Source organism: Stegostoma tigrinum, chromosome 42, assembly GCF_030684315.1.
Source record: "Stegostoma tigrinum isolate sSteTig4 chromosome 42, sSteTig4.hap1, whole genome shotgun sequence".
NCBI lineage: Eukaryota > Metazoa > Chordata > Chondrichthyes > Orectolobiformes > Stegostomatidae > Stegostoma > Stegostoma tigrinum.
In genome coordinates this window covers 7,919,242-7,945,213 of record NC_081395.1, presented here as the reverse complement: position 1 = coordinate 7,945,213, position 25,972 = coordinate 7,919,242, and the positions used below count along the sequence as shown (strand labels likewise).

At 48.7% G+C, this 25,972-nt stretch overlaps 1 protein-coding gene across 9 annotated transcripts in view; it reads left to right on the top strand.

Moving 5' to 3' along the window:
• ltbp3 (latent transforming growth factor beta binding protein 3) overlaps positions 1 to 25,972 on the top strand; it is a 236,795-nt gene that overhangs the window by 207,366 nt on the left and 3,457 nt on the right. For all 9 annotated transcript variants that reach the window (XM_059641654.1, XM_059641649.1, XM_059641648.1 and 6 more), the window contains 8 exons: positions 5,510 to 5,638; positions 7,414 to 7,581; positions 13,223 to 13,309; positions 15,950 to 16,078; positions 18,442 to 18,582; positions 20,421 to 20,582; positions 22,106 to 22,216; positions 23,841 to 23,960. In XM_059641654.1, the coding sequence (XP_059497637.1) occupies positions 5,510 to 5,638; positions 7,414 to 7,581; positions 13,223 to 13,309; positions 15,950 to 16,078; positions 18,442 to 18,582; positions 20,421 to 20,582; positions 22,106 to 22,216; positions 23,841 to 23,960 (1,047 nt within the window). The remainder of the gene's footprint in view (positions 1 to 5,509; positions 5,639 to 7,413; positions 7,582 to 13,222; positions 13,310 to 15,949; positions 16,079 to 18,441; positions 18,583 to 20,420; positions 20,583 to 22,105; positions 22,217 to 23,840; positions 23,961 to 25,972) is intronic.

Here is a 25,972-nt window from a genome sequence, read left to right as displayed (position 1 = left end):
ACGCCTCACTGTAACAGTCTCACATATACACCCTACCCCTCACTGTGACAGTCTCACATGTACCCCCTACCCCTCACTTGTAAAAGTCTCACATATACCCCACACCCCTCACTGTAACAAACTCACATTCACCCCGCACCCCTCACTGTAACAATCTCACATATACCCCACACCCCTCACTGTAACAATGTCACATATAGCCCGCACCCCTCACTGTAACATTCTCACATATACCCCCTACTCCTCACTGTAACAGTCTCACATATACCGCACACCCCTCAGTGTAACAGTCTCACATAGACCCCGTACTTCTCACTGTTACATTCTCACATATTCCCCACGCCCCTCATTGTTACCATCTCACATATACCCCCTACCCCTCACTGTAACAGTCTCACATATACCCCACACCGCTCACTGTAACATACTCACATATACCCCACACCCCTCACTGTAACAATCTCACATATAACCCACACCCCTCACTGTAACAATGTCACATATAGCCTGCACCCCTCAGTGTAACAGTCTCACATATACCCCCTACACCTCACTGTGACAGTCTCACATATGCCTCCTACCCCTCACTGTAACAGTCTCACGTATACCCCCTACTCCTCACTGTAAAAGTCTCACATATATCGCACACCCCTCAGTGTAACAGTCTAACATATAACCCGCACTCCTCACTGTAACAGTCTCAGATATACCCCATACCCCTTCCTGTAACAGTCTCACATATCCCCCACGCCCCTCATTGTTACAGTCTCACATATACCCCCTACCCCTCACTGTAACCGTCTCACATATGCCCCCTACCCCTCACTGTAACAGTCTCACACGTACCCCCACCCCTCACTGTAACAGTCTCACATTTCACCCGCACCCCTCATTGTAACAGTCTCACATATACCCCACACCCCTCACTGTAACAGTCTCACATATACCCCCTACCCCTCACTGTAACAATCTCACATATACCCCACACCCCTCACTGTACACAATCTCACATATACCCCCCACCCCTCACTGTAACAGTCTCACATATACCTCACACCCCTCACTGTAACAATCTCACATATGCCCCCTACCTGTCACTGTAACAGTCTCACATATACCCCCTACCCCTCACTGTAACAGTCTCACATATAACCCACACCCCTCACTGTAACCGTCTTACATATACCCCGCACCCCTCACTGTGACAGTCTCACATATACGCCTACGCCTCACTGTAACAGTCTCACATATACCCCACATCCCTCACTCTAACAGTCTCACATATACCCCACACCCCTCACTGTAACAGTCTCACATATACCCCACACCCCTCACTGTAACACTCTCTGATGTACCCCCTACCCCTCACTGTAACAATCTCACATATACCCCACACCCCTCACTGTAACAGTCTCACATATATCGCCTACCTCTCACTGTAACAGTCTCACATATACCCCTACCCCTCACTGTAACAGTCTCACATATGCCCCACACTCCTCACTGTAACAATCTCACATATAACCCGCACCCCTCACTGTAACAATGTCACATATAGCCCGCACCCCTTACTGTAACAGTCTCAAATATACCTCCTACCCCTCTCTGTAACAGTCTCACTTATACCGCACACCCCTCAGTGTAACAGTCTCACATATACCCCATACCCCTTCCTGTAACAGTCTCACATATACCACATGCCCCTCATTGTTACAGTCTCACGTATACCCCCTACCTCTCACTGTAACAGTCTCACATATACCCCACACACCTCACTGTAACAATCTCACATATACCCCACACCCCTCACTGTCTCACATATACCCCGCACCCCTCACTGTAACGGTCTCACATATACCCCCTACCCTCACTGTAACAGTCTCACATATGCCCCCTACCCCTCACTGTAACAGTCTCACATATACCCCCACCTCTCACTTGAACAGTCTCACATATAACCCACACCCCTCTCTGTAACCGTCTTACATAAACCCCCTACCCCTCACTGTGACAGTCTCACATACACAGCTACACCTCACTGTAACAGTCTCACATATACCCCACACCCCTCACTGTAACAGTCTCACATATACCCCACACCCCTCACTGTAACAGCCTCACATATACCGCCGACCCCTCACTGTAACAATCTCACATATACCCCGTACCCCTCACTGTAACAATCTCACATATACCCCGCACCCCTCACTGTAACAGTCTCACATATACCCCTATCCCACACTGTAACCGTCTCACATATGCCCCCACCCCTCACTGTAACAGTCTCACATATAACCCCCACCCCTCACTGTAACAGCCTCACATATACCGCCGACCCCTCACTGTAACAATCTCACATATACCCCGTACCCCTCACTGTAACAATCTCACATATACCCCACACCCCTCACTGTAACAATCTCACATATACCCCGCACCCCTCACTGTAACAGTCTCACATATACCCCTATCCCACACTGTAACCGTCTCACATCTGCCCCCACCCCTCACTGTAACAGTCTCACATATAACCCCCACCCCTCACTGTAACAGTCTCACATATACCCCACACCCCTCACTGTAACAGTCTCACATGTACCCCACACTCCTCACTGTAACAGTCTCACATATACCCCACACACCTCACTGTAACAATCTCACATATACCCCACACCCCTCACTGTCTCACATATACCACGCACCCCTCACTGTAACGGTCTCACATATACCCCCTACCCTCACTGTAACAGTCTCACATATGCCCCCTCCCCCTCACTGTAACAGTCTCACATATACCCCCACCTCTCACTTGAACAGTCTCACATATAACCCGCATCCCTCTCTGTAACCGTCTTACATAAACCCCCTACCCCTCACTGTAACAGTCTCACATACACAGCTACACCTCACTGTAACAGTCTCACATGTACCCCACACCCCTCACTGTAACAGTCTCACATATACCCCACACCCCTCACTGTAACAGCCTCACATATACCCCACACCCCTCACTGTAACAGTCTCACATATACCCCCCTACCCCTCACTGTGACTGTCTCACATATATGCCTACGCCTCACTGTAACAGTCTCACATATACACTCTACCCCTCACTGTAACAGTCTCACATGTACCCCCTACCCCTCACTTGTAAAAGTCTCACATATACCCCACACCCCTCACTGTAACAAACTCACATTCACCCCGCACCCCTCACTGTAACAATCTCACATATACCCCACACCGCTCACTGTAACATACTCACATATACCCCACACCCCTCACTGTAACAATCTCACATATAACCCACACCCCTCACTGTGACAATCTCACATATACACCGCACCCCTCACTGTAACAATCTCACATATAACCCACACCCCTCACTGTAACAATGTCACATATAGCCTGCATCCCCCCAGTGTAACAGTCTCACATATACCCCCTACACCTCACTGTGACAGTCTCACATATACCTCCTACCCCTCACTGTAACAGTCTCACGTATACCCCCTACTCCTCACTGTAAAAGTCTCACATATATCGCACACCCCTCAGTGTAACAGTCTAACATATAACCCGCACTCCTCACTGTAACAGTCTCAGATATACCCCATACCCCTTCCTGTAACAGTCTCACATATCCCCCACGCCCCTCATTGTTACAGTCTCACATATACCCCACACCCCTCACTGCAACAATCTCACATATACCCCGCACCCCTCACTGTAACAGTCTCACATATACCCCGCACCCCTCACTGTAACAGTCTCACATGTACCCCACACCCCTCACTGTAACAATCTCACATATACCCCCTACCCCTCACTGTAACAGTCTCACCTGTACCCCCTACTCCTCATTGTAAAAGTCTCACATATATCGCACACCCCTCAGTGTAACAGTCTCACATATATCCCGCACTCCTTCCTGTAACAGTCTCACATATCCCCCACGCCCCTCATTGTTACAGTCTCACATATACCCCACACCCCTCACTGCAACAATCTCACATATACCCCGCACCCCTCACTGTAACAGTCTCACATATACCCCGCACCCCTCACTGTAACAGTCTCACATGTACCCCACACCCCTCACTGTAACAATCTCACATATACCCCGCACCCTTCACTGTAACAGTCTCACATATCCCCCCTACCCCTCACTGTAACAGTCTCACATATACCCCCTACCCCTCACTGTAACTGTCTCACATATAACCCGCACCCCTCACTTTAACCGTCTTACATTACCCCCTACCCCTCACTGTGACAGTCTCACATAGACACCTACACCTCACTGTAACAGTCTCACATATACCCCGTACCACTCACTGTAACAGTCGCACATATACCCCCTTTCCCTCACTGTAACAGTCTCACATATACAGCACACACCTCAGTGTAACAGTCTCACATCTACCCCCTACCCCTCACTGTAACAGTCTCACATATGCCCCCACCCGTCACTGTAACAGTCTCACATATACGCCACACCCCTCACTGTAACAATCTCACATATACCCCGCACCCCTCACTGTAACAGTCTCACTTATCCCCCATGCCCCTTATTGTAGCAGTCTCACGTAATCCCCTACCCCTCGCTGTAACAGTCTCACATAATCCCCCTACCCCTCACTGTAACAGTCTCACATATACCGCACACCCCTCACTGTAATGGTCTCACATATACCGCTCACCCCCCACCGTAACAGTCTCTGATATACCCCACATCCCTCACATTTACACTCACTGATATACCCCACACCCCTCACATTTACACTCTCTGATATACCCCACACCCCTCACTGTAACACTCTCTGATATATGCCACACCCCTCACTGTAACACTCTCTGATATACGCCACACCCCTCACTGTAACACTTTCTGATATACCCCACACCCCTCACTGTAACACTCTCTGATATACTCCACAACCCTCACTGTAACACTCTCTGATATACTCCACACCCCTCACTGCAACACTCTCTGATATAACCCACACCCGTCACTGTAACACTCTCTGATATACCCCACACCCCTCACTGTAACACTCTCTGATATACCCCACACCCCTCACTGTAACACTCTCTGATATACCCCACACCCGTCACTGTAACAGTCTCTGATATACCCCACACCCCTGACTGTAACACTCTCTGATATGCCTCACATCCCTCGCAGTCACACTCTCTGATCACATCTCCAGATGTTGCTCTGATATATTGCAAACATTATCACTTGTAGTTTGTCCTTTTCAGAAGTGAACACATGGTTATTGTGTTCGCCCTATCTGCCTACATTACACTGCACCTGCTAGACTTCTATCGACCAATGTATATTTGTATCCAAACGCCTTGTCTTCTTCACAACCTGCTTTCCAACCCTCTCTTGTGTCTCCTGTGTGTTTAGTTCTGTTCTCCCTGAGTTCCTAACCTCGGTGTTCTCACTGCGCTCTTGGCAATGACGTTTCTCCTGAATTTACTGTTCCTTTGACGTACACAGATATCGATGAGTGTGCTTTGAACCGCTCGCTCTGCATGCCGAATGGTGCCTGTGAGAACACAGAGGGCTCCTTCTCCTGTGTTTGTGACACTGGCTTCATCCTTTCGCTGGACACATACACTTGCGAAGGTAGGTTTGGACAATGTTGGCAACTGAGCGTGTCACGGGAGAAAGGCCGTTAGTGAGTGTGAGGTAAGGTGGGTGACCATTTAGTTTTGAATTCGGCTTTTTGAATGTTGAATTAGTGGCATATGAGCGTTCCCCGTGTCCTAAGGGGTTGAGTGTTTCAATCATAGAACCCCTGCAGTGTGGAAGTAGTCCATTCAGCCCGCACACTGACCTTCTGAAAAGACGAACTCACCCTGACACTTACCCCACCCTAACCCTGCAACCTTCCATTTCCCATGGCTAACACACATTGCCTGCATGTCCCTGGGCACTATGGGACAATTTGGCACAGCCAACCCACCCTAACCGGCATATCCCTGGACACTATGGGACAATTTAGCACAGCCAACCCACCCTAACCTGCACATCCCTGGACACTATGGGACAATTTAATGCGGCCAATCCACCCTAACCTGCACATCCCTGAGCACTATGGGACAATTTAGCACGGCCAATCCACCCTAACCTGCACATCCCTGGGCACTATGGGACAATTTTGCACGGCCAATCCACCCTAACCTGCACATCCCTGGGCACTATGGGACAATTTAGCACGGCCAATCCACCCTAACCCGCACATCCCTGGGCACTATGGGGCAATTTAGCACGGCCAATCCACCCTAACCCGCACATCCCTGGGCACTATGGGACAATTTAGCACGGCTAACCCACCCTAACCCGCACATCCCTGGGCACTATGGGACAATTTAGCATGGCCAATCCACCCTAACCTGCACATCCCTGGGCACTATGGGACAATTTAGCACGGCCAATCCACCCTAACCTGCACATCCCTGGGCACTATGGGACAATTTTGCACGGCCAATCCACCCTAACCTGCACATCCCTGGGCACTCTGGGACAATTTAGCACGGCCAATCCACCCTAACCTGCACATCCCTGGGCACTATGGGACAATTTAATGCGGCCACTCCACCCTAACCTGCACATCCCTGGGCAATATGGGACAATTTAACACGGCCAATCCACCCTAACCTGCACATCCCTGGGCACTATGGGACAATTTAACACGGCAAATCCACCCTAACCTGCACATCCCTGAACACTGTGGGACAATTTAGCACGGCCAATCCACCCTAACCCGCACATCCCTGGGCACTATGGGGTAATTTAGCACGGCCAATCCACCCTAACCTGCTCATCACTGGGCACTATGGGGTAATTTATCACGGCCAATTCACCCTAACCCGCACATCTTTGGATTTGTAAGTCTTGTCAGTACAAAAAAAATTGAAAAAAAAACACAATAAAGCACAGGAACAGGCCCTTTGGCCCTCCAAGCCTGATTCAACACATTTCACCCTTCCATACTAAAACTGTCATCATTTACAGGAGCTGTATCCCTTTCTTTTCATTAGAAGTCTTGACTTGTAAGTATTTTTGTAGCCATGGTGATGTCTTTTTAAAACCGTTTGAGGGAGATAGTTTTGAAAACTAATGGGAATTTGTTTACACTGGGAAAGCTTACGAGCATGCTAAGTAAAATTTTGCAGTGCATTATGGTTTCAGGTAGAAGATTCTGGATTTTTTTGGGGGGTTTAGAGTAAACATGCTCAGGGAAACATTAGTTTCAGTTTGGGCCAGTTGTGCAGGGTAATTGGTTGTAAAGGAGTTGCTCCTGAGAAAAAATAATTCAGAATTGTTCAAAATAGGTTGGTTACCAGTGTATTTTAGGCGTGTGTTTTACATCTGGAGCATCCTGTGTCTGCCCACAGAGCCCGAGAGACCCGAAGACAAGAAGGAGTGCTACCTCAGTCTCGATGATACGATCTTCTGCGACAGTGTCCTCGCGACCAACATCACGAAGGAGGAGTGCTGCTGTTCTCTAGGGGCAGGATGGGGCAACCACTGTGAGATCTACCCTTGCCCTGTGCACAGCACAGGTAAGAAGTGCACACTGTGCTCTCACGTACTCTCGAAGGAAATGGAGATAGATAAAAGTAAGGCCCTTCCAGCCTTTGCATATGGGGATGCTTGTCAGAGAGGGAAAGGGCTGCAGGAATTTCTTGACATTCCATCCCAGCTTTGACATGCGCACTAAGGAAAGCTCCTTCCTCTACAACTCCATTAATAAGTGCGTAAGAAAGAATCGAATTTCTTCAGAGTTTTCATGTGGTTCAGGGCGTCCAGCTTTTTGAAGTGCAGCCGCGGTAAGGCAGGAAACTTGGTGGCCAACTTTTTGCACAGCAAGATCCCACATTCTCTTCTGAGCTAATGACCTCTTTGTCGTTTATTCGTTCACGGGATGAGGGCATCACTGGCTAGACCCAGCATCAATTGTCCAGGGGGCAGTTAAGAGTCAACCGCATTGCTGTGAGTCTGGAGTCACGTGTAGACAAGGATGGCAGTTTCCTTCCCTAAAGGGCATGAGTGAACCAGATGGGATTTCCACCCCCCCCCCCCCCCAAACAATTGACAATTGGTTATTGATTCACGGTCATTATTAGATTCTTAACTCGAGAAAATTATCAAATTCAAATTCCAACATCTGCCGTGGCAGGGTTTGAACCCTGAGACTTGCTGATAACACCACCAGGCCATCGCCTCCTGCTAAGTTTGTGAATCATTGGTCGTAACAAGAATGTTGACTCAGGAGGGCTACCCTGTTTTTCTTCAAATAGAGACTCATCTTTGTACTCATCTGAGGCGCAAACAGCATTAATATGTCCTCTGAAAGACAGCAACACCAACAGTACAGCACTCCCTCAGCATCAGCACACTGTTTGTTAGCCTGCGTTTTGTGCTCCAGTATCTAGGAGTGAGGCTTGATCTTAAGAACCTGCGTCTCAGGCAAAGGAGAGGGGGTGCCCTGCACCCATTGCCACACACTGCCATATACTGCTCCGCCACAAAAGGGCAGACTCCCAGACGTCTCCCTCAAGCCTGTTGCATCGGCACCAAAAAAAATGGTCTTTCAGCATCTTGTCTGAAGCACAGGAACAGAAGGAGCTCCGACAGTCTGAATCATGGAGTCACATAGCACAGAAGCAGACCCTTCGGCCCATCCAGCCCATGTTGACCATAATCCCCAAACTAAACTAGTCCGACCTGCCAGCTCCCAGCGCACATCCCTCCAAACCTTTCCCTGTTCATGGCCTTATCCAAATGTCTTTTATCATTGTAACTGTACCCACACCCTCCACTTCCTCTGGAAGCTCATCCTGCACACAAACCACTTTCTGTGTAAAAGAAAAATGCCCCTCATATCTCTTTTTAAGTCTTTCTCCTCTCACCTTAAAACTATTCCCCCTGGTTTTGAACTCCCCCGTCCTAGGGAAAAGACACCAGTCATTCACCCAGTCCATGCCCCTCATGATTTTATAAACCGAAGGTCACCCCTCAACCTCCTACGCTCCAGGGTAAAAAAGCCCCAATCCATCCAGCCTCTCCTTATAACTCAAACAGTAACATGCTGGTAAATCTCTTCTGAACCCCCTCCAGCTTAATGATATCCTTCCTGTAGCTTGGCGACCAGACCTGGACACAGTGCTCCAAAGGGACTTCACCAACGTCCTGTACGACTTCAACATGACTCGCAACTCTTATACTCAAAGGTCTGAGCAATGAAGGCAAGCGTGCTAAACACCTTCGTAACCATCCTATCGATATGCAATGTGAGTTTCAAAGAATTATGTGCCTGAACCCCTCGGTCCCTCTGTTCCAGAACACTACCCAAGGCTCTACCAGTAATTGCATAAATGCTACATTGTACCAAAATGCAATACCTTGCATTTATCTACTTTGAATTCCAACTCCCGTTTTTCAGCCCATTGGCCCGTTCGATCAAAATCTTTTTGTAATTCTAGAAAACCTTCAGGGTCCACTATGTCACCAATTTTGGCGTCATCCATAAACTTACTAACCATGCCTTCTATATTCTTATCCAAACATTTATCTCAACTTTACATATACTCAGTGTCCCTTAATAAACTAATCGAACAAAAATCTATCCATCTTGACATTTTCAATTGGTCCCCACCAACTTTTGTAGGGGGATAGGGAGGTCCTCATGATGCAGTGATCATGTCCCTATCTCTCAGCTAGAAGGTCCACATTCAAGCCCTGCTTTCCCCATGGGCGTGTTACAGCATGTCTGAGCATAATGTTTATAATTGATGGCCTTTTGCAGACAAGATTTGTAAATTTTCAACCACCTTTTGTGTGAAATGCTTTCTGAGCTCATCCTTATATGGCTGTATTTCCAGCTTCAAAGTACATTATTTCAAGTCCATGATGGTGGTCTCAGCCCCATGTACATCCTACAGTTTTAGTTGCATTTATCTCTAGCTTGTGACAATGCTGTAGCTTTGAGAGTTTCTTTTATCCAGGTTTCTATTAAGAGAAAGATTGAACGAGAGGTACCAAGCTGGATGGTTAAGACCATTATAGGGTTTTTTTTTAAATCGTCTGAATGAGTATGGCCCAGCTCTCTCAGATCAGGATTTCTGAGCAACATCAGAAGCTACTGGAGTCTCAACAGAGTTGAAAACTTCAGTGAATGACTCCTGGCTGCTACTCTTTCTGAATTTACTCTTGATGTTCTTTTCCTCCTGGATTGGAGAACTGCATGTGAGCAGCTATGTCTGAATTTTCTTATTTTTGCCAATAGGTGTGTTTGTGGGATGTTACTTTATTGGAACAGTTAATTAGTGATAGTGACTGTATCTATCATTCTGTTCGGTTTCCAATTGAGTTGTTATTCTAAATTCTTCTTTCTCTGGTTGTATTTTAACTACGGTGTTTAAATAAATTGTGTTTTGCTTAACATCGAGTAGTTGGGCCAGTAGCAATATATCTGGAACAGGCACTTTTCATCATTCATATAAATGTGAACGTAGGAGGTATGGTTAGTAAGTTTGCAGATGACACCAAAATTGGAGGTGTAGTGAACAGCGAAGAAGTTTATCTCAGAGTACAACGGGATTTTGATCAGATGGGCCGATGAGCTGAGGAGTGACAGATGGAGATTACTTTAGATAAATGTAAGGTGCTGCATTTTGGAAAGGCAAATCAGGGCAGGACTTATACACTTAATGGTGAGGTCCTGGGGTGTGTTGCCGAACAAAGAGACCTTTGGGTGCAAGTTCATAGTCCCTTGAAAGTGGAGTTGCAGGTAGACAGGGCGGTGAGGAAGATGTTTGGTACGCTTGCCTTTATTGGTCAGTGCATTGAGGGTAGGGGTTGGGAGGGTCATGTTGTGGCTGTGCAGGACATTGGGAGGCCACTTTTGGAATACTGCGTACAATTCTGGTCTCCCTGCTGTAGGAAGGATGTTGTGAACCTTGAAAGGTTTCAGAAAAGACTTATAAGGATGTTGGAGGGTTTGAGCTACAGGGAGAGGCTGAATAGCCTGGGGCTATTTTCCCTGGAGCATTGGAGGCTGAGGGGTGACCTTATAGAAGTTTATAAAATATGAGGAACATGGATAGGATAAACAGCAAAAATCTTTTCCCCTGGTTGGGGGGAGTCCAAAACTAGAGGGCGAAGATCTTTGCATCCTCGCTGTCCACTGGAGTCGTACCTGAGGACTGGAGAGAGGCAAATGTAATTCGTCTCTTCAAGAAAGGAAATAGGGAAATCCCCGGCAATTACAGACCAGTAAGTCTCACGTCTGTCGTCTGCAAGGTGTTAGAAAGGATTCTGAGGGATAGGATTTATGACCATCTAAAAGAGCATGGCTTGATTAAATGCAGTCAACACGGCTTTGTGAGGGGAAGGTCATGCCTCACCAACCTTATCGAGTTCTTTGAGGATGTGACTAGAAAAGTTGATGAGGGTCGACCTGTGGATGTGGTGTATATGGACTTCAGCAAGGCATTTGATAAGGTTCCCCATGGTAGGCTCATTCAGAAGGTCAGGAGGAATGGGATACAGGGGAACTTAGCTGTCTGGATACAGAATTGGCTGGCCAACAGAATGACAGCGAGTGGTAGTAGAAGGAAAATATTCTGCCTGGAAGTCAGTGGTGAGTTGGGTTCCACAGGGCTCTGTCCTTGGGCCTCTACTGTTTGTAATTTTTAGTAATGACTTGGATGAGGGGATTGAAGGATGGGTCAGCAAGTTTGCAGACGACACAAAGGTCAGAGGTGTCGTTGACAGTATAGAGGGCTGTTGTAGGCTGCAGCGGGACATTGACAGGATGCAGAGATGGGCTGAGAGGTGGCAGATGGAGTTCAACCTGGATAAATGCGAGCTGATGCATTTTGGAAGGTCAAATTTGAAAGCTGAGTACAGGATTAAGGATAGGATTCTTGGCAGTGTGAAGGAACAGAGGGATCTTGGTGTGCAGATACATAGATCCCTTAAAATGGCCACCCAAGTGGACAGGGTTGTCAAGAAAGCATATGGTGTTTTGGCTTTCATTAACAGGGGGATTGAGTTTAAGAGTCATGAGATCTTGTTGCAGCTCTATAAAACTTTGGTTAGACTGCACTTAGAATACTGCGTCCAGTTCTGGTCGCCCTATTATAGGAAAGATGTGGATGCTTTGAAGAGGGTTCAGAGGAGGTTTACCAGGATGCTGCCCGGACTGGAGGGCTTATCTTATGAAGAGAGGTTGACTGAGCTCGGACTTTTTTCATTGGAGAAAAGGAGGAGGAGAGGGGACCTGATTGAGTATACAAGATAATGAGAGGCATAGATAGAGTTGATAGCCAGAGACTATTTCCCAGGGCAGAAAAGGCTAACACGAGGGGTCATAGTTTTAAGCTGGTTGGAGGAAAGTATAGAGGGGATGTCAGAGGTGGGTTCTTTACACAGAGAGTTGTGAGAACATGGAATGCGTTGCCAGCAGCAGTTGTGGAAGCAAGGTCATTGGGGTCATTTAAGAGACTGCTGGACAAGCATATGGTCACAGAAATTTGAGGGTGCATACATGAGGATCAATGGCCGGCACAACATTGTGGGCTGAAGGGCCTGTTCTGTGCTGTACTGTTCTATGTTCTATGTTCTAAGCGAGATTTAGAAGGGATCTGAGGAGCAACATTTTCATAAAGAGAGTCGTGCGTGTGTGGAACGAACTACCAGAGGAAGTGGTAGAGGCTGGTACATTTAGAACATTTAAAAGGCATCAGGGTGGTACATGAATAGGAAGGGTTTAGAGGGATAGGGGCCAAATGCTGGCAAATGGGACTAGATTAATTTAGGATATCGGGTCAGCACGGACAGGCTGGGCTGAAGGGTCTGTTTCCATATAGTTCTGTGACTTCACATTTGCCTTTAAAAGTAAGAAAAAGTTAGGGTCTAGACTACCTTGCTAAAATAGGGTGGGGGGGAGGGAGTCTGGTCTGGTCCATGACAGGCCTATTTATCAATCCCACTTCCCTACGATTTTCAACATCCTTTTCAAAGGCTCATCTATTTCCCGTGCAGAAGGACTTTTGCTCGTGACCTCTTTTTCCGGATTGGGCAGCTCAACTTCTGTGAGACTACCCCCCCCCCCACCCCCACCAGGTTCAGCGAGAGTATAGTCTGTGAGCTCTTCAGTAATCTGTCTCACTTATTACTGACTCTCTGTCCTTCCAGCTGAATTTCAGTCTCTCTGTCCAGACGGCGAGGGATTCCTGGTCACCGACGACAATCTGTTCGGCGTTGGGATTCCATCGTACAGAGGTGAGTACAATCAGTATTTAGACTGCCCCCCACTTCATTTCCCTAGAGCCCTGCCCTAGAGTCCTTGAGCCTCTTCCGCCATTCACTTCCATTGCACATACCTGAACTCCATCGTTCACACCCTGGGTCTGTCAGCTTCAGTCTCTCATACTGTGTCAATCAATTACTTGCGAAGGCTGTAGAGTCACAGTATCTCTGACCCAGGGGGCTCAAGCCTCACCTTGCGTGGCTGGGTATCATAACAGGCTAGAAGAGTTCCAACTGGGAAAAGACATGACAAACGATTTTGTGAACTCACCCAGGACTGTTCTCACCTGCATCTTACCTCGTGCCGAGTCCCATTCACCGCTGTGCTCACCTAAACATTGGCTCCAGGCTCAGCAAAGCCTCGATTTTAAAATTCTCCTCCTTGTTTCCAAATCCCTCTGTGATCTTGCCTCCCCCTCCCTGCCTCAGTGACCTCCTTCCTCCATGCAACTATCCCACGTCTCTGATTCCCCCGTCCAATTTCCTAGCCTCTTGAACACCTCCCCAATTTCATAGAATCCCTACAGCGTGGAAGTAGGCCATTCAGCCCATCAACCCTCCGAAGAGTATCCCACAAACCACTCCCCCCCCCCCCCCCCCTCAATTTCCCATGGCTAATCCACCTGGCCTATACATCCCTATGTGCTGAGGGGCAGTTTAGCATGTACGCTCTAACCTGCATATCTTTGGACTGTAGGAGGAAACAGGTTTGGAGATAGGGCTTTCTATCCCTTCAGCTAAAGCAGGTTGAATACATTCACATACACTTGAATATACAAATACACAAAGCATTTAGCATTGAGCGTACTTTATCAGTTTGATAAGATCAGGACCGGTCTGAACTGAAGAAGATCTCCACATGGCATATTACTTGAATTGATCTCAGTGTTTCTGGCCCTGTCCTCTCTCAGTTCCCACACTGTGCCCCACCTTGCTTCAATGTTGGGCTCATTCTGATGTGGGCAGATGCAAAGGATTTTGCGTCCAGGTCCAGTCCTCTCCAGGCATCCACATTCACGAATAACCATGAGGCCACATTTGGAGGCCTGTGTGCAGGTCTGGCTGCCCTAGTATAGAAAAGCTATTGTTAAACTGGAGAGAGTGCAGAAAAGATTTACTATGGACAATCTGGGCCGGAAGGTTTGAGTTATAAGGAGAGACTGGGACTCCCCCCCCCCCCCCCCCCCCCCGCCCCCCGGAGCATAGGAGACCAAAGGGTGGCCTCATGGAGGTCTATAAATGGTGACAGGCACAGATTTTCACACAGAGGGTGGTGCGTGTATGGAATGAGCTGCCAGAGGAAGTGGTGGAGGCTGGTACAGTTACAGCATTTAAGAGAAAAGGAAGGGTTTAGAGGGATATGGGCCAAATGCTGGCAAATGGGACTAGATTAATTTAGGATATCGGGTCAGCATTGGGAGTTGGACCGAAGGCTCTGTTTCTGTGCTGTGCATCTCTATGACTCAGATAGCCAACTGCTTTTCCCCAGGGTAGGGGAGTCTAAACGTAGGGGGCATGGGCTTAAGGTGAGAGGGGAGAGATACAAGAGGGTCCACGTTTTCACACAGAGTGTGGTGAGTGTCTGAAACGGCCTGCCAGAGGTTGGAGAAGAAGTGAGTACAATTTCTCATACAATGAGAAATATTTGGACAGGTACATGGATGGGATAAGTGGATTTGGCACAAACATGGGTAAATGGGAATAGTTTAGTGAAAACTGGGCAGCAAGGACAAATTGGGCTGAAGGGCCTGTTTCCATGCTGTAAACCTCTATCACTCCACCAAGGAGCGGCCATTCAGCCCCTTTGAGTCTACTCTGCCATTCAATGAGATCATGGTGATCTGATCATCTCCAACTCCACCTCCCTGCCTTCTCCCCATAACCCAATTCTCAGCCTCGAAAATTCTTAATCATCCGAGGCTCGAGAGCCCTCTGTGGTAATGAATTCCACAGCTTCACCAACCCTCTGAGAGAAGAAATTCCTCCTTATTACCATCTGAAATGGATATCCCCTTATTCTGAGGCTATGCCCTATGAACCTAGACTCTCCCACGTACAGTCTTTCTTACATGTGCCCTGTTGAGCCCCCTAAAAAATCTTGTACATTTCAACAACGCTTTGCAATCTGCTAAACTCCGATGAGTACAGGCCCAACTTACTCAACCTCTCCTCTTAAGACAGTCCCTTTGCATCCAGGCTAAGCCCAGTTGCCCTTCTCTGGACTGCCCTCAATTATCAATATGCCTTTCCTTGGATAAGGGATGAAAATTGCCCACTGCCATTTCCTGTAGGGATCGGTATGTAGGGAGGCTGGACTTTCAACTCCCTCCCTTGGCTGAGATCACTACAGTAAGGGAAGCTTTGTGGCCGTCCCCTGCAGTCCTGACCCTTCGGCCAACCATCCTGGGTGTATGTTTGCCCTCCCTAACTGTTCCGGAGACGAGCAGCGCAGAAGAGACCCTTCAGCCCGTCGGGTCTGGGCTGACCTCTCTCTATGCACCAATCCCGTCTCCCAGCACCAGAACGTTATGACATCTCGAGTACTCCATCAGGAATGGTGCTGGACAGGTTCAGGAGAGAGTTTAATCGTGTTCCAATTCCTTCCGATTCCAGACATCGATGAGTGTACCCTGTTCGGCCAGGAAATCTGCAAGGAAGGATTCTGCATGAACACCCAGCCTGGCTTTGAGTGTTACTGCAAACAAGGCTTCTACTATGATGGGTCCCTGTATCAGTGTTTGGGTGAGGAAGAGTTTTAAAATCCCACAGTAGTTACTTCATTGCCAAAAGGAATCTGTTTCTAAATTCCATCATGGTATGTGGGCGGATGGATTGCCCCAGTCCTAATTGCCCTTTAAAGGTCACAGTGGGTCTGTAGGCCTGGCCAGGTAAGGGACAGTAGAATTCCTTTGTTAACCCAGACGAGTCTTCTCTCCATTGCCCCCAGTAATCAGTGACAGTCGCACCATTGCCATCAGATGCTTAAATATATCTGAGTTCCAGCATTTGCCGTGGTTAGATTGGAAACCAGTTCCCTGAAACGACAAACCAAAAGAACTGCGGGGTAAATCAGGCGCAAAAACAAAGTTGCTGGGATCAGAGGAGCAGGAAAGCTGACGTTTTGGGCCTAGAAAGTGCCTAGGCCCAAAACATCAGCCTTCCTGCTCCTATGCTGCTGCTTGGCCTGCTGTGTTCATCCAGCTCTACGCCTTGTTATCTCGGATTCTCCAGCATCTGCAGTTCCTATTATCTCAGTTGCTGGGGAAGCTCAGCAAGTCTGGCAGCATCTGTGAAGGGAAAAACAGAGTTAACATTTCGGGTCCGGTGACGTGTCCTCAGAACATCAAGTGGGTCACCTGATTAAATCTTTCGTCCATCATTGTGTAAACAAGTGGTAGAAAGGAGATCTTACACAGGTTAGACAGCTGGGGCAGCAGCCCTGAGTAGACAAATTAGTGAGCTCTTTTGGAGGAAGGGTCTGTTTATATTTGACTGATTTATTAAGAATGAGATATTTAAACCTCTGAGCACTTTTCTGTCTGAACGCGAGAGAGCCAGGCATTTGGTCCTAATGAATGTATATCTTAACACAAATGTCTCAGAAACATCACAAATATGCATTTGAATGACTTGCAAGATTCTTTTTTCTTTTTCGTTATTCATTCATGGGATGAGGGCATCGCTGACCAGGGCAGCATTTATTGCCCATCCCTAATTGCCTAGAGGGCAGTTCAGAGTCAATTGCTGTGGGTCTGGAGTTACAAGTAGGCTAGAACACGTAAGGTTGGCACAAAAACAAAGTTGCTGGAAAAGCTCAGCAAGTCCAGCAGCATCTGTGAAGAGAAAAACAGAGTTAATGTTTTGGGTCCATTGAGGATGCCAGTTTCCTTCCCTAAAGGACATTAGTGAACCAGATGGGTTTTTCCTGACAATTCGCAAAGGATTCATGGTCATCATTAGATTCTTAATTCCAAATATTTATTGAATTCAAATTCCACTGTTGTGGGATTTGAACCTGAGTCCCCAGGATGTTAGAGATAATGGGAACTGCAGATGCTGGAGAATCCAAGATAAAAAAGGGTGAAGCTGGATGAACACAGCAGGCAAAGGAGCATCTCAGGAGCACAAAGCTGACGTTTTGGGCCTAGACCCTTTATCAGCGAGGGCTTCCGCTACATTGGGGAAACCAAGTGGAGGCTTGGGGACCACTTTGCAGAACACCTCCACTCGGTTCGCAATAAACAGCCGCACCTCCCATCGCGAACCATTTTAACTCCCCCTCCCATTCTTTAGATGACATATCCATCATGGGCCTCCTGCAGTGCCACAATGATGCCACCCGAAGGTTGCAGGAACAGCAACTCATATTCCGCTTGGGAACCCTGCGGCCCAAAGGTATCAATGTGGATTTCACCAGCTTCAAAATCTCCCCCTTCCCCCATTGCATCCCAAAACCAGCCCAGCTTGTCCCCTACCCCCACTGCATCCCAAAACCAGCCCAGCCTGTCTCTGCCTCCCTAACCTGTTCTTCCTCTCACCTATCCCCTCCTCTCACCTCAAGCCACACCTCCATTTCCTACCTACCAACCTCATCCCACCCCCTTGACCTGTCTGTCCTCCCTGGACTGACCTATCCCCTTCCCATCTGTACTCTCCTCTCCACCTATCTTCTCCTCTATCCATCTTTGGTCTGCCTCCCCCCCTCCCTATTTATTCCAGAGCCCTCTCCCCATCCCCCTCTCTGATGAAGGGTCAAGGCCCGAAACGTCAGCTTTTGTGCTCCTGAGATGCTGCTTGGCCTGCTGTGTTCATCCAGCCTCACACTTTGTTATCCCCAGGATGTTACCTGGGTCTCTGGATTAACAGTCCAGCGATAATACCACTAGCCCGTCGCCACCGCCCCCAGAACTGGCCCAATATGTTGACAATTACCGTGGGCCACGGTCAACAGCCAGTCACATGGGTTTCCATTTCTGGCCTGGTTCTGGTCAAGGAAGCTAGGCATTGAGCAGCCCACTCAGGAAGCCAGCCGCGCCTGGGCCGTCGGGTTGGGATTGTTCCTGCCTGTGTTGAAAGGCTTTTTGTGTGCCCCCACCCCCTCCCAGATGTGGACGAGTGCCAGGACGTTCAGAGCTGCCCCAACGGAAGGTGCGTCAACACCGAGGGGTCTTTCACCTGCCACTGCCCGCCGCCCATGACCTACGACAAGATGAAGAGACGTTGTGTGCAGCCTGTGGTCCTTATTGGTAGGTCCTGACTGCGGGGGGTGGTGGCGTCACCCGAACCTGAGTTCCTTTTGTCTTCCTGGAGCTTTCATTACGCAACACACAACTTCCGTTCTGACCACTGCTCGTTCAGAGGGCATCGTGTTGTTTTGTGGGACGTGGGCATCGCTAGCTGGCCCAGCATGTATTGCCCATCCCTAAACCCCCTGGAGAAGGTGGCATTGACCTGCCTTTTTGAACTGCTGCAGTCTGTGCACTGCAGGTGGACCCACAACGGTGCATCGCCTTTTCAGTCATTGCTGGGTGATCTGTCTGGTTTCCTTTCCTCTTCTAGGCAACGTAGCAATTGTCACAAGCAAGGGTCCTCCACAGGCTATTTCAGAGGGCAGTTAAAAGTCAGCCAAATTGCTGTGGCTCTGAAGTCACGTACAGGCCAGACCAGGCAGCTTCCTTCCCAAAAAGGACATTAACCATAGAATTCCTACACTGTGGGGGCAGACCATTTGGCCCATCGAGTCCACACCAACCATCCAAAGAGCATCCCACCCAGACCCACTCCCCGCGTGTGGCATTTCCCCTGGCCAGTCTACCTGAACCTGCACATCCCTAGACACTATGGAGCAATCTAGCACGGCCAATCCACCCTAACCTGCACATCCCTGGACACTATGGGACAATTTAGCACGGCCAATCCACCCTAACCCGCACATCCCTGGGCACTATGGGACAATTTAGCACGGCCAATCCACCCTAACCCACACATTCCTGGGCACTATGGGACAATTTAGCACGGCCAATCCACCCTAACCCGCACATCCCCGGGCACTATGGGACAATTTAGCACGGCCAATCCACCCTAACCTGCACATCCCTGGGCACTATGGGACAATTTAGCACGGCCAATCCACCCTAACCCACACATTCCTGGGCACTATGGGACAATTTAGCACGGCCAATCCACCCTAACTCGCACATCCCTGGGCACTATGGGACAATTTAGCACGGCCAATCCACCCTAACCTGCACATCCCTGTGCACTATGGGACAATTTAGCACGGCCAATCCACCCTCACCTGCACATCTTTGGACTGTGGGAGGAAACCGGAGCTCCCGGAGGAAACCCTCACAGACACGGAGAGAACGCGCAAACTCCACACAGACAGTCGCCTGAGGATCAAACCTGGGTCCCTGGCACTGTGAGGCAGCAGCGCTAACCACTAAGCCATCATACTGCAGATAGGTTTCTTTTCTCCCCTGACAATTCACATGCTTAGCTTCAGAGCCTTAATTCCAGATTTCTCTTGAATTCAAATTCCACCACCTGCCACGTTGGGATTTGAAGCCAGATTCCCCAAGAATGTGACCCGGGTGTATCGATTAATATTCCAGAAATTGTCCCACTGAGACATTGTTTTCCTTCTCACGGGCTGTAAAACTCCTGAGTACAGCTGAACTGGAGTAGTTTGAGAGCTAACTCCAGTTAATCCAACCCCGCACTCATCCAATGTATAAATTACATTGTGCTCTTTCGATGAGGAAAACAAGAAAGTAAAACGTACAGTTGGATGATTTTTGACTGTCAAGTCATTAATTCCTCTGCAACTGGGTCTTGCTTCCCATTTTCTCAGGCACCAATTTTTAACTTAAAGCCCGTCACACACATATTTGCGTTGGCATTCATGAAGGGGTTTTTCAATTGCTCTAGGGGTGAGCTGGGAGCGGGGTCGTTGCTGTGTGTGGGTTCCCCAACCCTACCCAAGGCGGAAAAGACGGGTGTCAGGGGGGTGTTTGAACAGAAAAAGCGTTGACGTACCCCTCCTCTCTTTGTTATTTTCCTCACTGTCTCATGCCCCACACAGAGCGGGCGGATACGGACCGTGGCCTCTGCTGGAAGCACGCCAGTAAAGATTACACTTGCAGCCAAGCTCTCTTTGTGTACCAGACCACTTTCTCGGAGTGTTGCTGCCAGCATGGGAAGGCCTGGGGCCTGGAGTGCCGCATGTGCCCCATGAGAATGTCAGGTGAGAAAGGCCGGGGGTGGGGTGCGGGGGTGGGGGCACGCTGTGCTTGCCACTGGTGGCCACAGACTCTCACCAACTCCTTGCTCAAGGCTCAGTCTCAGGGACGGTGGCACAGGGGCCCGTGTCTCTGATGCCTCCTGCACACATAGTGACAGTCAAAACAGTATCTGCAAACCGCACCCCCACCCCCAATCCCACGCAGACGCGGACGGGGCGGGGTTCTTCCTCCGCCATATCCCTCACGCGGACAGGGACGGGGCGGGGCTATTCCTCCGCCATATCCCTCACGCGGACAGGGACGGGGCAGGGCTATTGCTCCGCCATATCCCTCACGCGGACGGGGACGGGGCGGGGCTATTGCTCCGCCATATCCCTCACGGGGACGGGGCGGGGCTATTCCTCTTACAATATCCCTCACACAGACAGGGATATGGCTGGACTATTCCTCTGCAATAACCCTCACTGAGGCAGTGATGGGGCTGGGGTTTTCTGCCAGCGTGTACTCTGCATACAGTGACAGTTTGCGGGTTTCTGTTAGTGATTCGCACACAGACACATGTACACACGGTTGGTAGGATGGGGGTCACTGTGTGTGAGACCCTTCACACCACCCTATCAGCTGGATAAAGCAGGGGTTGGGTTTTCCAACATAAGCCCATAAAGCAATGGATCAGTATTCTGTGTCTATTGCTCCCTTCTCCTCCCACCCTTAACGCCCTAGCTGGGGGTTGGGAGTTCGCAATTTCCCACACTATACACAAAGTTCTGAGTACATCCCTGGCTCAGTGCTGGATGCTGGAGAATCTGAGATAACAAGGTGTGGAGCTGGATGGACACAGCAGGCCAAGCAGCATCAAAGGAGCAGGAAGGCTGACGTTTCAGAAGAATTTTCTGATGAAGGGTCTAGACCCAAAAGGTCAGCCTTCCTGCTCCTCTGATGCTGCTTGGCCTGCTGTGTCCATCCAGCTCCACACCTTGTTGTTTCTAGGTCAGTTTTGAGTTGCTTCATTGCTCAGTATGCCTGGGGACACCGCAGGAAGTAAATACCCTGTGTTCTGACAAGAGGTCATCTCGCTGAAACGTTTCTCCCTCCATGCAACTGTGGATTCTTTCCAGTGTTTTCCATTTTCAGGATTCCAGCTTCCGCAGTATTATGCTTTTGTAGTGGGGCTTGCAGGATGTTGGAGCACATGCTCACTGGCGCACTAAGTGATAACTGACCACGAGTAGCTCCTTGTGGGAGCACATTCCCACATTCTCCCCACTGTTTCAGGTGAAACATCGTCTCTACATAGATCATAGAATCCTTCCTGCGTGGAAGCAGGCCCTTCAGCCCAACAAGTCCAGGCGTTGGGGCTGTCCCCGCTGCTCAGTCAGGCCCTAACCTAGTGAGTCACCTCCTGCTGACTTTCTGAAGTCACCGTCGATCCATGCAATGGCAGTGGCGGGGGGGGGGAAGGTTTTCAGGGATTATCTGAGGGAAGGGGGCTCACTTCATTAATGCCAGCTTTGTCCTTTTGCAGCCAGCTTCTCCCACCTGTGCAACATCACACGATGGGTTCCGAATGTGCGGCCAGGCCGAGGGGTGGATCAGAGGCAGAACGAACAGATGGACGTTTCGCAGAGCAGCAACGGTGAGTCTCTGCCCCTCTGCAACCTCGCTAGGCCAACGTGCATTGATGTAGCGCCTTTGATGCAGCAAAACCTCTCAGACTGCATCGCCAGACTTGCACAAACAAAATTTGAATCCGAGCCTAGGTGTAGGGATGAAGACTGCTGACCAGAGGCTTAGTCGAGGAGGTAGGTTTTAAGAAGGATCTTAAAAAGATGAAGAGAGACAGAGAGGTTCCCCGGGGGTATTCTAAAGCACCAGTACTTGGGCTGTTGAAAGTCTGGCCACCAATGGTGCAGTGATGGGTTGGGGAAGCTCAGGAGGTCAGAATTAGGCGAGTGCGGAGATCTCAGGAAGTTAATTTCAAATTAAGTCTATTACAAATCTGGTTGACCATGTATCTCGACCCTTCAGTCATTCGTTCTGTCCCATAATTTAAATGGTCCAATTTAGGCATCGAGCAAATCAGTACCAGCTCTTTCCCTCCTCAGTGAGGCCCCAGTACTGTCAGTGGTTTTCAGTATTGACTAAATATCTCACTGACTGCATGTGGGACTGAGCTGAGCCAACCAAGCTGATGGGGTGACCAGTCCTGGGCTGGATGGCAGGGGAGCAGATCGCTTGAGGCTGCAGGAAGTTGTTCGCGGACTTCGATTTGCGTCCAGAACATGGCCAAAGCTACCCAGAGCCTTAAATACAGCCCTCGGCCGTGCAAGCATTCATGGTGCCTCAATCCTCTGGTAAGTTTCCATCTGAGAGCAGCTCTGTTTGGACCGAACTTCACATGGAGGATCTGGGCTCAGAGACTTGAGCTTGAGTCTTGAGACTTACCTCGGGGAAATTCCCTTGATGCCTTTCCCATCAGCACAAAGATGTTTCCTGCCGTACTCCGAAAGGTCTGGTATCCAAGGTCCAGCTGTAGCAGCGGCTGCCAAAACTGGAGGTTAATGCTTCAACGCACCAATCAATATGCGAGAACCCTCAGTGACTGAATGGCCGCACTGCTGAGGGACAATGCTGGTTTCCTGAATGGGCTGCTGCTATATGCCTGGCCTTTGTATGCCGTTGGGACATCAGCTGGAGTTCGACCTCCAGAGTTAGCAAAGGCCCATAATGGGATGCCCTCTTGGCAGGAATCCTCATCCTTAGCGTCGGCGACCTGGGATGGAGAGTGATGCATGCAGATGCCTTCCTTCCCAAGGAAATCTTCTATTGTAACGTTCAGAAACACCATCCCCCAGCCCACGATTCCCAGTGATTATCTGTGGTGCTTTAGATTAGATTAGATTCCCTACAGTGTGGAAACAGGCCCTTCGGCCCACAAGTCCACACCGCCCATTGAAGCATCCCACCCAGACCAATCCCCCTATAACCCACACACCCCTGAACATTACGGGCAATTGTAGCATGGCCAATCCACCTAGCCTGCACATCTTTGGACTGTGGGAGGAAGCCGGAGCACCCGGAGGAAACACACGCAGACACAGGGAGAACGTGCAAACTCCACACAGACAGTTACCCGAGGCTGGAATCAAACCCGGGTCCCTGGCGCTGTGAGGCTGCAGTGCTAACCACTGAGCCACCCCATGCTAAAGGGTGTTCAGACATAGCCAGTGGCTTCTCTGACCGATTTCCCCTCTGTGCAGATAACAGCTCTGATGATGACTCCGATGAATGCTCCTGCCGACATGGAAGGTGTGTCCGGGGACGAAACAGGTGTGAATGTTATAAAGGCTTCCAGCTGGACAGCAGTGGGAAATGCAGAGGTGTGTATAAGAGATACATAACAACACTTGTAAAAATGAAGTTTGCCTGTTTTATCTAAATTTACACTAGACATACTGACTGAAAAAAATGTTATGAAGTAAAATTATTAAAGTATCTACTGTTTTTCAGGTATTAAGAATGCATAGTACACCATTCCATCAGACTAACCCAGGGCAGGGATAGCAGTGTGAGATACATTTAGCAGGAGTTTTATTTTGCACAAATTAAGAGGAGTAGGTCACTTGGCCCGTTGACCCTACTGTGTCACTCAATAAGATCATGGCTGTTTCGATTACACATTTCTGCCTAACTCCCTTTTGTTTATCAGTAATCTACCTCTGCCTTAAAAATATTTATACATTCTGCTTGCATCACCTTTTCAAGGACAAGAGTTCCAAAGGCTCACGATCTTCAGAAAAAAAATTCTCATCTGTCCCTACTTTAAAGTGGGCAACGTGCGGTTTCTAAACAGCAACCCTTAGTTCTCGCACAAGGTCCACAGCCATCATGTCAAAACCCTTCAGCATCTTATACGTTTCAATCAAATCACCTCCTGCTCCAAACTTGAGGATTCAAGCCCAGCCTACTTTTTCCCTTGCAAGACAACCTACCTATAATCCGAAAATCTGAGATAACAAAGTGTGGAGCTGGATGAACACAGCAGGCCAGCAGCTTTTGTGCTCCTAAGTTGCTGCTCGGCCTGCTGTGTTCATCCACCTCCACACTTTGTTATCTGGAATAGGTAGGTTGTCTTACAAAGTGTGGAGGTGGATGAACACAGCAGGCCGAGCAGCAACTTAGGAGCACAAAAGCTGCTGGCCTGCTGTGTTCATCCGTCTCCACACTTTGTTTTCTAAGATTCTCCAGCATCTGCAGTTCCCATTACCTCCCCCTACCTATTGCAGATACTAGTCTAGTAAACCACTGAACTGCTTCCAAAATATTTGCATTCTTTCTTAAATAAGGAGACCAAAACTATGCTATAATACTCCCGATGTGGCCCCAGTAAAACTGAAGTATAACCTTCCTACTTTTGTACTCAATTCTCCTCTCAACAGCCAGTAATTACTATTAGCTTTCCAATTGTTTGGCATACCTGCAATCTTTGGTGATTCAAGCACTAGAATAATAACTGGAATAGGCAGTGAGCAAAGATTGAACAGACTAGATTTACAACCATTCAAGCTTAGGAGAGCAAAAATTGATGTGGAAAGAGACGGTAGGAGAAAGTAGAATCAGAGGGTCACCTGTTTAGGACAGAGATAAGAATCTTTGGAACACTCTCTTCCTCAAAAGCCAGCAGAGGCAGAATCTGAATTTTTTTTAAAAAATGCAGACGTATACAGACACTTGGTAATCAAGGGGATGAAAGGTTAGCTGGTATAGGAATGTGCGATTGAGATTAAAGTCAGATTAGCCTTGATGCTATGGAATGGCAGAACCGACTTGAAGAGCTGAATGGCCTCCTCTTGTTCCTAATGCTTATGCTTGCGTGTCACAATGTTTCACAATTGCCAACTCCAGAACAGGGTGCCCCAAAGAAAGATTAGATTAACACAGCCTGGACCCCATTTCACATGGAATCCTTAAAGGCAGTAGAGGGGTCTTTGGCTAGGATTCGATCCTGATTTTGAGCTCAAAGCCCAGGGTCACACAACAACTGCATCCCCCATGGCAGTGGTAATGGCCTAGTGGTATTATTTGCTGGACTATGAATCCAGAGACCCAGGTGATGTTCTGGGGACCCCCGGTTCAAATTCCACCACAGCAGATGGTGGAATGTGATTTCAGCAGAAAAGTCCGAAAGTAAGAATCTAATTATGACCGTGAATCCATTGCCAATTCTTGGGAAAAATCTACCTGGTTCACTAATGGTCTTACTTGGTCTGGCCTGCGTGTGACTCTAAATCCACAGCAATGTGGCTGATTCTTAACTGCCCTCTGGGCAATTAGGGACGGACAATAAATGCTGGCCTAGCTATCGGCAGCTTCATGCCTTGAATGAAATTTT